The 16,657-nt window shown below is 39.3% G+C and overlaps 2 protein-coding genes across 4 annotated transcripts; both read right to left on the minus strand.

The window, feature by feature from the left end:
- Positions 1–223: 223 nt before the first annotated feature.
- Positions 224–3,244, minus strand: LOC127807952 (uncharacterized). The gene is made up of 3 exons (XM_052346205.1): positions 2,911–3,244; positions 2,269–2,484; positions 224–671 (listed from the first exon to the last, which is right to left on the minus strand). The coding sequence occupies exons 1-3, from the start codon at positions 3,175–3,177 to the stop codon at positions 594–596; spliced, it is 561 nt and encodes a 186-aa protein (XP_052202165.1). The 5' UTR covers positions 3,178–3,244; the 3' UTR covers positions 224–593.
- A 2,565-nt stretch (positions 3,245–5,809) lies between these two features.
- On the minus strand, positions 5,810–15,482 carry LOC127808064 (protein ESSENTIAL FOR POTEXVIRUS ACCUMULATION 1). 3 transcript variants are annotated; one of them, XM_052346404.1, is made up of 10 exons: positions 15,272–15,482; positions 14,024–14,112; positions 12,338–13,243; positions 12,138–12,258; positions 11,827–12,039; positions 10,759–11,559; positions 7,980–10,596; positions 6,891–7,060; positions 6,760–6,819; positions 5,810–6,536 (listed from the first exon to the last, which is right to left on the minus strand). In XM_052346404.1, exons 1-10 carry the CDS (start codon positions 15,318–15,320, stop codon positions 6,145–6,147), a joined length of 5,418 nt encoding a protein of 1,805 aa, XP_052202364.1. In that variant the 5' UTR covers positions 15,321–15,482; the 3' UTR covers positions 5,810–6,144. The 3 variants fall into 3 exon arrangements, with proteins under 3 accessions (XP_052202364.1, XP_052202362.1, XP_052202363.1); XM_052346402.1 differs by having other exon boundaries at positions 6,891–7,084; positions 15,272–15,481; XM_052346403.1 differs by having other exon boundaries at positions 6,891–7,084; positions 11,848–12,039; positions 15,272–15,480.
- Between the last annotated feature and the right edge of the window lie 1,175 nt (positions 15,483–16,657).

Raw genomic sequence — 16,657 nt, forward strand, 5'->3', positions numbered from 1 at the left:
GTTAGTAGATTGGACTACAATCGATTCACCCAGAGAAAACCACCACCGGTTGCTCCATGTGGCCATTCATCTCACGCCCCAAATTTCAGGATCAAACTACCCTACAAACCACCCTCTTCATCATCCTGCTGCTTAGTCAGTCAAATTAGTATACTGGCAATTGTAAATCCTAACCCCCTCAGTGACAACGTAAGTAGACGCATGAGCTGTGATCTAACACATAAATTGGAAAGTGGAGATCTATGAAGTTTGTGTGAAATGTAAACAAACAACGTTCTAGCAACATGCTGCCAGAATGAACCATAATGTCTCGTTATATTATAATGATGACTAGAATACACTACACTTGTGCAGCTCAAAACATAAGAGTGCCAAAAATCCAATCCATATTCAGATTATCTGAAGAACTCTTTCGAAACAGCTTATTTTTAACCTCAATAACTTAATATGTGGATTCTATGTAACTTTCTTTTATGTTATGGCACCGAAAAAACAGTATATGCCCCTGCCACTAGCCTTCTGCTTTGAGGCAGGAAATAAGAAAACCTTGATGAATACCAGGCAGAAATTTCGCGCACTCATCCAGCTTTCATCTAGTTAGTTCCAAGTGTAGTGGCCATCTTCTTGTCTTTCTCAATCTGGGTATCCATATTTCTTCTTTTTTTCGCATTCTGGGAAGCAAAAGCACAACCACCCACAAAAACTGTTAGATGGCATTTTTTTGGATACTTCATGATCAGCAGTTATAGTCATTTCCCATGCTTCATAGTAGTTTGTTGTAACCCAAGAGAAATTGTTTCAGATGCACCTCTTTATTTGTATAATTAAGTAATTAAGAATAAAAACCTAGAGTTTGAAGTCTTGCATTTACGTGTATACTTCCCCAGTTGTACACATGTCAAGTAAACTGGAGGAATAAGGAAAACATGACTGACCAGTCCCAAGCTTAACACTCCTTATCTCAGTTTGTATCCTTAATGCTTGTTCTCACATGGTTGATGAGTATACAAAACACAAGCTTAATATCCCAAAAGATGGCCAAGGGTTACCAAACACTGTACCTATTCAAAGACACTCTTACAATCAAAGCAATATAAACTCAAATTTGATAAGGTAGCAGCAACTCAGACAGAAGAAACCCGAGTACCTAGTAACTGAGGCTTGTTTAAGTGGAGAATATGGCAACTGAGATGAAGAACTACAAGATTGCCCACAACACTACACCCAACAACAGAGTGTACAGTGTTAATTACAACCTGGCATCCTGCAAACTCCCATTGCTCACAGTGGTCTGGTCTCAGCAAGGTGGACCTAAACCTAATTGATTTTATAAATGGTGATCCAAGTATCACAACAAGCCACAAGGATACTGAGAAAATGAGGTTGATTGCCTGTGAATAAATTCTTATATTGCTTTTAAGGAACTACACATTGCCAGTAATGAATTTTCCCACATATAATTGTTTTTTTTTCTTTTTTATTAATAGCTTAGCCTAAACAAAAACATAACAATATATCAAGCCTTAAGTTCACTATATGATGTCATTATTAATGGCCACATAAGACAAAAATCATCAAAGTACCAAAGAAGTTATACCTTAACAATATCGGATATTAATGACTTAAAACAAATTTCATATGCATGGAATACCAACAGAAATAAATACACAAACTACCATAGACTAACAAGGACTTATGTCACAACCTACAGAACAGACAAAAGACAAAAGATAGTGTGCATTCTTTGACTCGCTATATACATGGAGTAACCCCACCCCCACCTTTCTTCTAATTTCTGAGTGGAAGGGGGAGGGGGTTGTTCAACAATAAATGTTGAAATTAAGTCTGAACTACCACTGGACATGTATATACCAACATGGCAGTATAGTTCTGGCTGATTGTAAAACCACAAAATCTGAACCCATCTTCAGAAGGCCAAATATAAGAAATTGCAAAAGGATCAGAAATGAGATATTACTCTAGTTCACCAAAGCTATAATCAAGTTGAACTGCCACTTTACATGTTCACCACCATGGCAGTTTGTTCTGACTGATTGTAAAACTACAAAATCTGAATCTGACCCTCAAAAGGCCAAAGACGAGAATTTGCAAAAGATCATGACAGGGAACTTAACTCCACCAAACCATAATCAAATATCTGGATAGGTTAATACACCCTCAATGATCATTAAATCATAAAGCCATAAGGATAACTGAAAAGTAGGCAAAAGATTGGGGAATTGAAGTCAATAAGGTAGTGGGACTAACCGTTGATTGAACGGGAGGCGGTTCGAAATGGAAGGACCTGAAGCTCATCTTGGCAATCTCCGAAATGGCGGTGTCACGGACGGCGGGGACATCATTGGTCAAGTCTTCGTAGGCAGCCTCGAAAGCCTCCAGCCAAAAGCTTGGCAATCGGATGGTAGTACTATGCGTGTATACGTTCCACATGTGCTTCACTAACTTCTCTCGCTCTTGTAATTCCTGCCAATAGAGATTCAACACGCCTCAGCAAATCCCTAGTTCTTAGCAGAAGTAAAACCAGCTGATCGGGGAAGGGTTCCAAAATCATCTAATTTTGTTTCTAATTGAAGTTGTCTTCACGTTTGATTTCAGTATCTTAAGCTTTCAATCACAGTATGCTCACATCACAGGGATGAGGAAATACTAACTTTAAGAACTGGAAAAGTAGTTGAATTGAAAACTCAGTTCAAAGGAAATCTCAGTTACCAATCAATTTGAATTTGAAAAAGTAAGATCGTGAATCAACCAAACTAAGTACACAGCTCTCCAAACCTTGTAGGAGAGTAGTACACAACTTAATTTATCCAAACCGCCATAACAAAATATAGATGTGAAGATATATACATATACATATATATATATATAGAGAGAGAGAGAGAGGGAGACCAGGATGTCGAGATCGCGGTGGATCGGGGAATCGAAGTCATCGTCGGAGAGAGGGCCAAGTTTACCGGCGGACCATTTGAGAGTGACACTGCCGGTGAACATGGACCAGAAAGCAAGCAACAGTATGGCCGACAAGGCCCAGAACTTGTAGCGGACCTTCCCCAATACGAATCCTCCACCGGAGCCGTCGGAGAGCTCTCGCTTCCAAGCCGCCCCCGCCGCCGGCGAGGCCGTTGTTGTGGTCCGTGCCTGCTCTTCGTTCTTCATTTCACCACTGTGCTGCTGTGGGGGTGGGGAGCTTCAAAACAATAGAGAGAGAGAGAGAGAGTATTATTGGGTTGGGTTGGGCTGGGGTTGATGATTATTAATAAGCAGAGGTGGAGGAGGTGGGATTGGGTACGCCGGCACTACGTTAATGCTTTGGCATCTCATTGACCACCGACGGCGTTTCCACCGACTTGAAAAAAAAAAAAAAAAGAATTTTTTTGTATAAACAAATTATACATCTAATTATTAATATAAAAATATTATATAAAGTGTCACTTTATAAATGCCATGTCGCCTAGATAACATTTTAATAGTAGACATTATTTAACAGTGTAGCAATAATAATAATAATAATATTTAAAATATTACTAAGTTTGAATAAAAGAGTGTTAAAATGAAATAGTCAAAAGGATCATCGCCATTGGTAGCAAGCAAACGCTAGCCTGCTGCCACACCCACACCCACACCCACACCCACTTAATAATAATAAAACTATTAATACATATATTTTTTTTATTCTGGTCCATGTTCACCGGCCTCGGCGGCGGCTTGGAAGCGAGAGCTCTCCCACGGCTCCGATGGAGGATTCGTATTGGGTGGGGAAGGTAAGGTCCGCTACAAGTTCTGGGCTTGGAAGCGAGAGCTCTCACTATCCTTGCTGTGATACGATACTTGGGATCACCACACCATTTATAAAATCAATTAGGTTTATAGGTCCACCTTGCGAGACCAGACCAGACCAGACCAGACCAGACCACTGTGAGCAATGGGAGTTTGCAGGATGCCAGGTTGTAATTAACACTGTACACTCTGTTGTTGGGTGTAGTGTTGTGGCCAATCTTGTAGTTCTTCATCTCAGTCGCTCTATTCTCCACTTAACAAGCCTCAGTTACTAGGTACTCGGGTTTCTTCGGTCTGAGTTGCTGCTACCTTATCAAATTTGAGTTTATATTGCTTTGATTGTAAGTGTGTGTATTTGAATTGAATAGGTACAGTGTTTGGTAACCTTTGGCCATGTTTTGGTGATCTTTTGGGATATTAAGCTTTATTGTTTTGCATACTCATCAACCATGTGAGAACAAGCATTAAGGATACAAACTGAGATAAGGAGTCCTGTTAAGCCCGGGACTGGTCAGTCATGTTTTCCTTATTCCTCCAGTTTACAAGGAAGGATCACTTAACATGTGTACAACTGGGGAAGTATACACGTAAATGCAAGAATTCAAATTCTAGGTTTTTATTCTTAATTACTTAATTATACAGACAAAGAGGTGCATCTGAAGCAAACAATTTCTCTTGGGTTACAACAAACTACTACGAAGCATGGGAAATGACTATAACTGCTGATCTGATCATGAAGTATCCAAAAAAATGCCATCTAACAGTTTTTGTGCTTCCCAGAATGCGAAAAAGAGAAGAAAAATTGATACCTAGACTGAGAAAGACAAGAAGATGGCCACTAAACTTGGAAATAACTAGTTGAAAGCTGGATGAGTGCGCGAAATTGCTGCCCGGTATTCATCAAGGTTTTCTTATTTCCTGCCTCAAAGCAGAAGGCGAGCGGCAGGGGCATATACTGTTTTTTCGGTGCCATAAAAGAAAAGTTACATAGATAGAATCCACATATTAAGTTACTGAGGTGAAAAATAAGCTGTTTCGAAAGAGTTCTTCAGACAATCTGAATATGGATTGGATTGGCCACCGTATAGTGAGTGTATTTTGGCACTCTTTTATGGTTTGAGCTACACAAGTGTAGTGTATTCTAACCCATTATAATATAACGAGACATTATGGTTTATTCTGGCAGTATGTTGCTAGAACTTTGTTTGTTTACATTCCTCACAAACTTCACAGATCTCCACTTTCCAATTAATGCCTTAGATCACAGCTCATGCGTCTACTTACGTTGTCACTGAGGGGGTTAGGATTAGGATTTACCATTGCCAGTGTAGTAATTTGAATGACTAAGCAGCAGGATGATGAAGAGGGTGGTGGGAGGGAAGTTTGATCCTGAAATTTGGGGCGTGAGATGATGAATAGCCGCCACATGGAGCAACCAGTGGTGGTTTTCTTTGGGTGAATCGATTCTAGTCCAATCCAGTAACCATATATAACCAAAGTCATTGCTTTCCCTTAACCCTTAGCCCCACAGCCACTTTCCTCTTTTGTCAAGCTAAAATACTTTTTAACGATCCAGAGTTGAAAAAATCTTGGACGAAATGCATAAACTACATTTTTATCCTAAGGGTGGGGGGGGGGGGGCTGGAACAGTCAAAATTTGGTTTGCAACTTTGAATAATTGTGTATGAATATCCGACATGAAATGAAGAGTAAGCTGAAAGAAGACTTCGATATTTTCTCCGAAGAATATTTAATGTGTACATAATACTTTACAACATTTTTGTTTCACACTTTGATGATTTAAGCTTGTATAAGCTCATTATACAAGCTGGTACAAACGCTTGCGACCCAGAAATCTACCAAACTTTCACAACATGTTGCTCAAGTACCTGCCACGTCCATTGGCGAAATAACAGGATTGACAAACTTCCAGAGCACGGGATTTCGGTAGTCAGTCTTCCGCTGCTTTTCAGGCTGAATATTTATGAAATTATACGGTGAAGCTATGATGAACAAGCACAAAATCAGAGGTCCAAATTTTTAGAAATTTCGATCCAGTCACTATGACAAGTTCTATCAAATTCAACACTGAAACCCAGGGTGTTCTACTAGTAAGTGAAGGGTAGAAGGGAAGAATCTCTCAAGATGGAAAGCTATGTAAGTTCTAACAAAAACAAGAAATGGGGGGCTCTCTAGTATTCGACAATATATCACAAAATTGCTCGAGCAGATAAATTAGTGATGCTGCTGCTGCTGCTGCTTTGAGGAAAACAAAAATTCCTACATAAAACCCATTTACAGAGGTTTCAAAAGACAAATGTATATACAGCAACTCTGCAAACCTTCCTAATCTTCCACGGTCTGAATTTCTCCCATCATGATCCTATTGCTGACGACATTAAATCCCAGAACTGATGGGTTCACCTTTTTTCCTTTTTTGCCCTTCTTCTTCCCTCCCCCACCACCCTTGGATCCATCAGCAACCATTGCATTGTTTTGCTCAGAGTCCCCGACACCTGCATTGTCAGAATTCATATCTCTGGCACCAATTTCAGCAGCCTTGCGATCATTCCGACTTTGAAAGGCAATTTCAAGGACATCTGCAGGTAGCAACTCCTTGTAGTTGAGGAACTTGTCAATGAATTCATGGTCAGGATCATATGCATCAAGGTTTTCTATCAGAAGTATCTCAGCCTCAGACCTGGATTGCTTTAAACAGAATTCCAGGAAACTTGTATCTATCAAAGATGAAAAAACAAAAGTCAGAAGACCAGAGAGACTATATCTTCTCAGTTTGTAACTACTAAAACGAAATCCTGAATTCCCAACAAAATCTTCAGCATTTTTTTTCTTTTTTTTAAGTTCTACCCTCCTCTTTTTGTTTGGAGGGTAGAGGCAGGGGGTGGTGCAATGGATAAAAGTGCAGAAGAATAACGTGGACAGGAATAGCAACAGATTCACCTTTCGTTCCTATAAGCCTCACAGACTCACTCTCACACCAATCTCTAAAGTCCATGGCCTCTGCAACGATAAGGGAAGAAAAAGTCAGTTATCTCATAAAGTTAAATCACATGCCAATCATAATGGCTTACCTGAATATTTATTCGCGGCATCCTTCTTCCCTTTCAGGGACAAATGGGAAGTGGCAGGAGACAATGATAGGGATCGTTCACCAGGTCTACTACCCATAGATTTTTGCCTGCTAAACATCCCTCCTGAAGTCCCTTTGCTCGGAGTGTTTTTGATTCCCCTACTGCCCTGGCTGGCAAAAAGAGGAAAATCTGACCTGCTTGCAGAATAGATGCCCTTAATTTTACTTTTCAAATTCTTAATCACACAACAATTTGTTCGTGAAACAAAATTCTTACTCTTGTACCAAAAAAAACAAGTCTGAGACATGCTAGAACTACTTAATTAAAAAACAATGCATTAAACAAGATCACACTACTTGGGTATTTTAGTTGTGATATAAGCTGTGAACAAGAATGGATAGTCATGACCAAGGAGAAACATACAAGAGCACATGCCGCAATAACTTTCAAAGAAGAAAATCAAAGAAAAAGACAAACGAAGCTCAAGGTACAGCAACAACAGCAAGCACAAGACTTAATCTCACTGTACACCCCATCAAGGAGCTTAGGTTTTATTCCCCATAAATAATTCCAGTTGGTTTCCTAATTCTCTAATTGTCATGAGTATTTTTCCTTTTCTTTGGAAGAGACAGGAATCTAACGAACAATCACCATCTCCACTTTGTGTTTTTCACAATACTTAAAGCTTCATGGATCCTCTTTCTTCATTCCACACTATCAGGGGCTATAATTCTGGATAAACCACAATGAATCATGCATTTGTTTATAATCTCAAACCAAGATCATTACTCTTGGATAGTATCACTTTCCATAACTCAAATATATTGATCTCAAATATATTGATCGTGTCATACATGCCCAAACAGTCTCAACGAATTTTATCAATGTTATTCTTTATCCTAGAAGTAATAAATTTTATCAACAATCAAAAGAAGGTCAGACAACTTATTCAGCACAATAGTTGATCTAATTAATCCTAAAAGTAACAATCTTAGTATGAGAAAAGTAACAATGCTGAAGCAAAGCATAGAAATAAGCATAACCAGATGTGTGAAACACAGTATATAAAAGAAAGAGAAAATGTCATACTGTTTCACTTCTTGTTTTGGTGGATCTAAAGGACCCCAGAATAGATCATCATCTCCTTTGGGTCTTGATTGAGCAGAAGCATTGGAAACAATCTGTATGGGAGATGCAGCCTTAGCTGGGGATGTTGCAGATAGCGACCAAGAAGGACCATTTCCTCGAGTGGGCTGATTTGGCTGGGACTTCTGAGGTGTTGGAATTGGGTTTTGGTGGTGGGCAGACGAAACCTTTGTTTCCTGTTCCTTTAGGATGTCCCTCAATGATGTCGGCTTTGGAAGTTTCCCAGAGTCGGTGGACCATGCTGGAGCTGGGGAAGGGTTTGTGGATTCCCCTTTCCAAAGAACAAAATCTCCTAAGGATGGACCGGAAGGTATTGCAGGTAAGAGTTCCTTCTCCTCCTGTATTTGGCGCGTAACCTTGCCTTTCTCATTAGGACTTGATCCAACTACTGAAGCAGGAGGCACTGAGGCCTTAGTTCCAACACCCTTGGATTTTGCAGACTTTTTTCGATTCTTTTTAGTGTCTTTAAGCTCAATAAAGTTGTCATCGTCAATTGAATCCAGTTGAGAGGTTGTGATCGGTAGGGGATTACTGTCCAGAACCTCAACATCTCTTTCATTTGACTTCGCTGAAACTTCTGCCAAAAGGTCATGTAATTGGCTCTTCTTGCTCTTTTGATTTATGCGATTTTCTGGTTCTGCAAGATTTAATTCCCCTGAATCTGTTTTAAGATCAGAATTGGCAACAACCCCAGCCCAAGGAGTAGAGACGCTAGTGGAGGTAAAGGATGCTGGGATCTCAGAATGCCCCCTTTCTGTTTGTGCTTTTCTCTGCTCTTCTTGTTGAATTTCCAGTAGTGATTTTGGCTTGAAACCGGGGGCAGGCTTCCAAGCCCGTTGTCCAGTTTGTTCTTGAGCATTAAGCTGTGAAGGGCCAACCAGTCTGGATTCACCCTTTGCATCCATAGAATCACCACCATCCCTGAGTGCACTTGCAGGCAATGAGCTCTTTGTTTGTTCAGCATCCACTGTGTCAACTTTAGGAACTTCAGATTTGTGTTCTCTAGTTTCCTGTGGAGACATTCTGGGAAATATTTCTCCTGAAGCAATATGTGTCTCATTCTTCACATCAGAAACATTATGAATGTCAGTTTCAGATGTCTTTGATTGTTGGGAGAACGGTGTTTTAGAAACTCCCTTCACCTGGTCAGAAGATTGTGCCTTGGAAGACCTTTGCTTCCTGGACTTCTTCTCAGAAGGCTTTTTTATATCACGAGCTTCAACACTTCTAATATCCATCACTGTGGAGGGCTCTTCCCCAGATGGAACCATCATTTCATTTACTTGCTCAGGCACTGAAACTTCATTCTCATAATTAATTGCAGATTCTACTTCAACAGATTTTCCAGGATGTTCTAAAGGCACAGACTCCACAGTAACCTCAGAGGTTGAAACTGTGACAGGATCATTGATTCTCAAAATGTCTTTTGAAACCTGCACCACTGGAGATTTGTCAACCAACTCCGACTGGGGCAAGCTATCAATCATGCTTGATGTCAGTGAGTTCTTTTTTTGTGTGTCATCAATTTCATCAGGCAGAGTAGCAACCCAACTTTTTTGAGGTGTTTGACTCTGTAAATGCATAGAAGAGGCTTCAGAACCAACAATATGACTTGCATCCTGGGAAGCATTGGGAGGTAAATTAACATTAAGAAAGTTAGAAATGCGTTCATCTGACAATTTTGGAACTGGAATTTGGGAACCCATTTGATATAACTCGTGTGGTGCCAGGTGAAACCTCGGATGATCTGCAGAAGCATTTCCTGATGGCAATACAGAAACCGGTAATTGTCCATAAGGTTGCTCGCTCATCCGGTGGTTAGGGTGATGATCAGATAGCACTTGAGAGAGCAATTGCTGCTGTTGTCGCAACAATTGTTGTTGCTCTTCCTGTTTCTGCTGCTGCTTAAGCAGCAATAGCTTATCCAACACCGACATTTGCTGAGATGGAACTTGTGGCTGTGAATGTAATTGCACAAAATATTGCTGTTGCAACAAACTTAAAAGTTGTGGATCTTGAGAGAGACCAGAAGAGAGTAACTTCTCAAGGGTTAAATCGCCTGAGGAATTATCAAAATTTTGAGACAGTAAATTTGTTAAAGAGGGTGCATTCTGCGATTGCAGCCTCTGTTGCTGGATCCCAAATGCAGTTTGAGGGGGTAAATTCTGAGCCTGATGCAAGTCCAGCTTTTCCTGAAGTGGGTCTAATCCCCCCTGGACAGGGAAAGTTGACCGGGCACCAACTCCATTGTTAAATGTAGAGGTAGACCTGTCAGTTAAGCCTTGAAGGATAGACATCAGATTCTGCGAATGAGGCTGCTGGCGAGAATTATCACCCATTGAAGCCAGAAGTTTTGCGTGTTGAGTTGTGGAATCCTGGACAATATCCGAATTAGGAATCATTGATGATGCATCTCTCCCAGACCAATACGGGTAACTGTTTGGCAGTGACCTCTGTCGTTCAAGTGCCATTCGTTGGGCCAAGAGGTATAGGTTATCGGAGCTTTCCACTCCCAAGGGGGGCATAGTACTAGCATTGTTCCCTACAAATCCCTGCATGGCTGCAACAAGGATACGGTTATTGAAGTCAAATCAAGAGAGCCACTCGAAATCATAGTACCTAAATTGAAATGGGAACAAGGGAGGCACACATAATAGAGCTGAAACAATTATGCTTTAAAACCAAATAAGGGATTTTTAAACCCAATAAAAAAAATAAAAACCTTCAGAGGCAAACTTCTCAAGTGAGGCTGCGCTCGTACTACTCATATTTCGTGACATCAAGGACTCCAAAAACCTATTTTCAGCTTCTGTTGTTGAACCATATGCATATTTTTGTTCAGCCTTCATCATTTCAATCTCACTAGAGCTTGTGTGAAGCTTTCCAAGGGCACTGATGTTTGACCTACTAGCTCCATCCACAACTTCATTCTGTTTTGGTGCATTAAATCCAGGAGGAGGTCGGGCTTTTGCTCGTAAGTGTGGCATAACATCACCAAGTAAAGAAAATGGCAAGTCATGTGGCGCATTTGCAAGGCGAACTTGCAAATCTATGCCAAAGTATCCAGCCTCAAACCATCCAATAATATCAATCCCAGCAAACGGGCCTTGAATTTCACCCTGTGGGTCTTTATAGTAAAGCAGAAGCTCCTCTGGAGAAGGCTGCAGAAGTTTCCGGGTTTCCAGTTCCCTGTCCAAGACTGCAGATGGCTGCCTTCTAATAACAGCATCCTTGCCAACCTGCCATTTAGATTCATCTTCAGGGTAAGATAAATCCCCTAAGCCACTGCCCCGTTGTTCATTGTTTATATCTTTCTGTGGTCGTAACCAGCCAAACTCAGAAATTCTTGACCTAAGGTCAGTCGGAATCTCTCTCCAATCATGTGAGGCCAAAGGTGAACGATCTCCAACTGACAGGGATGGCCATGCTGTTCCAGGAGGAACAGAGAGATTTCCCAGGACTGTAGATTCCTTAATAACAGCCCCTTCATCAGTCCTATACCGACCACTATCTTCTGCCGAGGCTGAAGATAATAAAACACATTAGAGAAATGTGCAATATAAAAGTTTCAACACAAATAAAACTCGTGCAAAGAAAATACCAAGAAAGATAACTGGCAAGCCAGAAGATTGCAACCATTAAACTCTAGATCATCTTCTAAACCATTCACTTTCCTTAGCCAATTTAGCATTAGGATTCATCAATCATCCAACGTACTAAATTCTCATCAAGGCATCATTTCAGTAAAAACCTAATATAATAAGATTTTTGGCAAGAGAAATAAAATTACATTTTTTTTTTGTTGAGATACCTTCAGAATTTAATTTATTCTCAGAGTAGATCTGTTTATCCTGTAAGGTTTCAGGTTTTGTGTCTGGCCTGTAAGAGTGCAACTCTTTCTCACGGGATACACCATCAAAGTGACTGGAATAACCACCCTGGGAATTGTCAACATTTTCACTTTTATAATCATCAGAAGCAAGCAACACATCTTCTCTACTACCTGCTCATGAGGCCGCATCAAACAAAAGTTAAGAGCATAGAGGAAAATTAAACAAACTATCCATTCAGAATGATAAAATGAATGAACACATTCAGTACCAAACTTCGCTCGTCTCGCTTGGCCAAAGTCATTTGAATTTCTTCCAATGGATCCATCCTTAGAAACCTGAGGTGCACCACTACTAACAATATCTCCTTTGTCAATTCCCTTCAAAATAGCCTGCAAGCAATAAAGTAATAAATACAGCTGAAAGTGACATCAATAGAGTTCACTGGAACAAATCAAAAACACAAAGTACCACTTCATCAGGAGCCGGGGCACAAAATGCTAGAGGCTCCAACAGTTCTTCCTGTGTAAGGGAAGGAACTGGTACAACTTCATCCAATATTTTCTTACAGGACTTCATGTCAGTCATCCTGTACAGATGAAGCAATTTTGTCCTGCTGTATCTTAAAGGGGAAGACTCTCCATGGCCAGTTTCATTCTTTTCTGTCGCAGTTCCAAAAGATTGGGAATGCATAGCACTGTTCACAGAGCTTCCACCACAGACAACCCTTCCTCGACCATGCAAAAATGTAGGAAGAGCATTTTCCCCGCGTCCTCGTCCATATGAAAATGTAGAGCTTGGTTTGCTTGGGGTCAAAGTTTGATGATGCAAAGGTTCTCCCCTTCCTCGATTTTGAGTATTTGATCTCCATGACCTAAAATGATCCATGTCCCTCTCATCCTGTGCATGATGAGATAACCCTTTATCAACAGTCACATCCAAATCTCTACCAGTATCTATCCACTTCTCACGCAAACCATCTGTCTCTTTATCATCAGGCCCCCAGCGTGTGTTCCATTTGCTTTCACGACGTTGATCATAATTAGTTTCCCTGCTACTTGAATCAGTCCAACGCTCAGATGAGCCACGGCGTGCTTCTCCAAAGGTCCTGGAAGAAGAGTTATCCGCCCACCGATCCACCTTCCGGGTGTCACCAGGCTCTTTGTCTCCCTCCCTCCAACGATCCTTTCGAATGGAGGAATTAGTTTCCCTTTCCTCATCACGCCAGCGGTCACGCCGACCAGAATCCATATCAAGCACAGTTGGCCTGAAAACATCCTTCTTCTTCTGGGCATCATATATCTCTTCATTGTTTCCTGATTGCTTCATCACATCTAACCGACTTGCATAACCTGGATATGGGGTAAAATTGTTCTCCTGCTTGGGGGGGGGGAGAGGGAGAGAGAGAGAGAGACAGAGAGAGCTCAGAACCTATTGCAAAATTATAAAATGGACAAGCCATGTTGAATGTAGTAGTACAGGAAATCTTAAACATTATAGCTGATAAGAGTATGAATATATATATATATTTATCAAATGTGATAAATTCTATTAATCACCCCTAAGAAATGGCTAAAAAGTAGAAAGCACTCTTACATAATCAGAAATCATATTGAAGTCCCTTGTCAGAATTTGTGAAGAAACAGACTTGATGAAAACTTTCAAGTAATTAGTTTACATTTTGAAATGCAGAGGTAAAAAAAATGACCCCCACAAAGCAGGATGCTTCATGTGAGCACACACTTTCTTTTGAAAATGTCAAACATTTATTAAATTATACCCCCCCCCACAAAAAACAAAAAAAAAACAAAAAAGGTACATCAAGCACAGTAAAGTCTTAATAAAAAATTGTAAACCAGGCTAGATACACACACTTGACACTGAGGATTCGCATAAACAAACTGTTAATTATCATTTATGTTATTAGATAACATTTTGTGGACCATATATTAACAGTAGAATGAAAATTGTAACATCAACTGAAGTTCGTCATCATTTGCTACTTAACTAACCTTCCTCTCCATATCGCAAGGGTAGTTGAGGTAATTCAACACCCTCCCGTCCCCTCCCCCAAAATAAGAAATAACAAACTAAGAGATCAAGTCACAATAATATTCAATGATTTATTTTTCTTTCAAGTATGAGTAAATGACTCACCCCAGGTACACTGCCAGTCTTGTTCTCCCCCGGCTTCGGAAGAAGCCACTGTGGTGAAAGTGGAATAGGATTGTCAGATCCATGCACATCTACATATAACAAGAGAAGAGATTGATGAAAAAATTGAACTTCATATATGAAATGCCAGAGTTGTCAAACTGCCTGGCTAATCTTATGGCAAAAGCCAAAAACGTGTAAGAATTAAGAAGTTTTGCCAAATCAGCTTAACAAAACAGATTAAAAAGGATTAAGCAATGATTGTTAGGTAATCTGTTCTCCCCCCCCCCCCCCCCAACCCGCGGCAGTCTCTGAGCAGCAATATAGCAGCCAACAGCTATATAACCATAACTATTCCACGTGGTCGCATTTGCATGCAACTTACATTGAGTAAAAAAAAAAAAACTCACATTTGACTAAAAATATACTGAACCCATTCTTTATGCAAACTAAATATTCAAAGCATGCCATTTGGCATCAACCTGTACCAATAATTATTAAAAAGTCTTATATATACTCACGCATAACCCAGCATTCACCCCAATTGATAAGCAGTAGATCACTTCGCGTGATTGGTAAAACATATTGTCCGCAAAGGCCCTGAAACTAGAACCCAAGCACAAGCCCCCCCCCCAAAAAAAATGGCTGTCTTTCTAGTTTCTGCATAAAACAGCACGGGCCAAGTGCAGGGACTGACGACACGACTCCATCAAAAGAAAGCGAGATAGGGTAAAATTCAAAACATAATAAAATAGATCCCGAAGCAAATGCACTCGGTTCTACCGCTTTCCGATAAATTTATCAAATATAAAGTAAAACCCTACTATACATTTATCCAAATAGAAAGTAAAACCCTACCTTTCTAAATACGTGTGGTGTTAAAAAGAAAACCCTAAATAGATAAATTCCCCAACGCTGGGGGGGAAAACACCAAGAAATACGAAGTTAAAGGCTTAATCAACTACAGAACAAAGCAAAAGCAACAATTAGAACAAAATGGATGAAAACCGTCAAGCATTATCTTCTTCTCGCCGTCATACTCTTAACAAGTCAACAACCAACAACTACTTTATAATCAAAGCGAAAAAAGTAAAACCACACAGTCACGGTACCAAAAACGCGCAGTGAACTAGGGTTTTCGCACAAAACAGAGTCGGCCCGTCGGGGATCGGGGAGCAGACGCCAGGAGCAATCGACAAACAAATTGGGGTTTGGAGGCGCGAGGGATAGGGGAATGCCTGGAAGTTTTACCTTTGGGGATCTGGATGGTGCGGGAATCGAATTGAGTCTTCTCGGCCATGGATGATCGGAGAAAGTTGCAGAGAGAGAGAGAAATGGAGGGGGGTTAAGAGCTCGGAGACGCCAAAGAAACCCTTTTCTTGGTGCTGCGATTCAGTGAGTGGAGGTGAAGAGAGAAAGAGAGAGAGAAATGAAAGCGAATGAGGCGAATATAACTCGAGGGCAAAGCAACTGTTCAATTAAAAGAATTGGAAATATATCGAATTTACGGGTTTACGATAAGGGACATCACTCACCGGCTTACGTTAGTAAACCCAGGTGTTTAATGCCCGAAGATAAGGCCGTGTTTGGAACTTTAAAGAAACCCAATATAGAAAATTATAAGTCTATTTGGTTCTGCAAATTACTCGAATTTCAGAGTTAACCAATAAAATATATATATATATATACACTGCACTGGTTCAGATACAACGAGAAATTACTTAACAAAAATGGAAATGTAAAATCGAAATAATTTCAGTGTCTATTGTATTATTTTATTTTTCCATAATAGTAGCAGAATTTAGAAGAAATACATTAAATTGTAACCAAACAGACAATTAAGATTTTTTGGTACAAAAAAATTTACTTCTTTGCAGTCTAAATCATTACTTAATCTCTCAAATAAATATAGATTATTAGTAATTGTACGGAAATAAATTTAAACTCACAATTTTCTGGTAAGCCAAACTCTCGAACATATACAACGAACTACCTATACTATCTCTAGGAGTTGTATATTTTATAATTGATATTTTTTTATGAAGAAAATTTTCCTTCAAAATTTTAATATTTAATACTATACGATAAAACAATATGCTTTGGTATTGTGAGTTCTTAAAGTATTCTTTATATATTTTATTTAAAAAATAAACAAATTCTATTAATAATATTTATAATTACAACCTTAAGTTATAGTATACTTTAATTGCTAACACAATAAATTTAATCTTCATTCAAATTTTGTTAAAAATCAATTGTTAATTATTGTCTAATGAAATCTATCAACAAATTTTTATTTTTTAACTCACATGTATATAGCACATCACACTTTAGTGTAAATCGATTTTTTTAGGTAAATTTGTTTAGTATTCAAATAAATTATTCTATTTTTTAATTTAAAGTTACGTTAACCATTATAATTAATATCCTTTTAATGCCATCTATTGGTATTTTAATTTATTTATAATACTAGCTCTATTATCGTATCAAAATAACCCTAATTTAGCCCCCAACACTAAATTATAGTGACTTATTAGGCATTTCGCCTTGTTACTCACAAAGTTATTACTATTATATTATAAGATATTTAAATTTTGATTTACCAAGGTTTACTTTATCATTTTTTAGTTATTTTGT

Source organism: Diospyros lotus, chromosome 8, assembly GCF_014633365.1.
Source record: "Diospyros lotus cultivar Yz01 chromosome 8, ASM1463336v1, whole genome shotgun sequence".
Taxonomy (NCBI): Eukaryota; Viridiplantae; Streptophyta; class Magnoliopsida; order Ericales; family Ebenaceae; genus Diospyros; species Diospyros lotus.

What these genes read in the sequence shown, in the direction of transcription:
- LOC127807952 (XM_052346205.1), bottom strand. Translation starts at nt 3,177, where the DNA reads ATGAAGAACGAAGAGCAGGCACGGACCACAACAACGGCCTCGCCGGCG. An exon ending in ACCGCGATCTCGACATCCTG is followed by an intron (nt 2,485 to 2,910) that starts GTCTCCCTCTCT and finishes CTCTATTGGCAG; the next exon opens with GAATTACAAGAGCGAGAGAA. An exon ending in CGCCTCCCGTTCAATCAACG is followed by an intron (nt 672 to 2,268) that starts GTTAGTCCCACT and finishes TTTGCTTCCCAG; the next exon opens with AATGCGAAAAAAAGAAGAAA.
- LOC127808064 (XM_052346402.1), bottom strand. Translation starts at nt 15,320, where the DNA reads ATGGCCGAGAAGACTCAATTCGATTCCCGCACCATCCAGATCCCCAAA. An exon ending in TATCTCAACAAAAAAAAAAT is followed by an intron (nt 11,560 to 11,826) that starts GTAATTTTATTT and finishes TATTATCTTCAG; the next exon opens with CCTCGGCAGAAGATAGTGGT. An exon ending in TGCCGCGAATAAATATTCAG is followed by an intron (nt 6,820 to 6,890) that starts GTAAGCCATTAT and finishes TTATCGTTGCAG; the next exon opens with AGGCCATGGACTTTAGAGAT.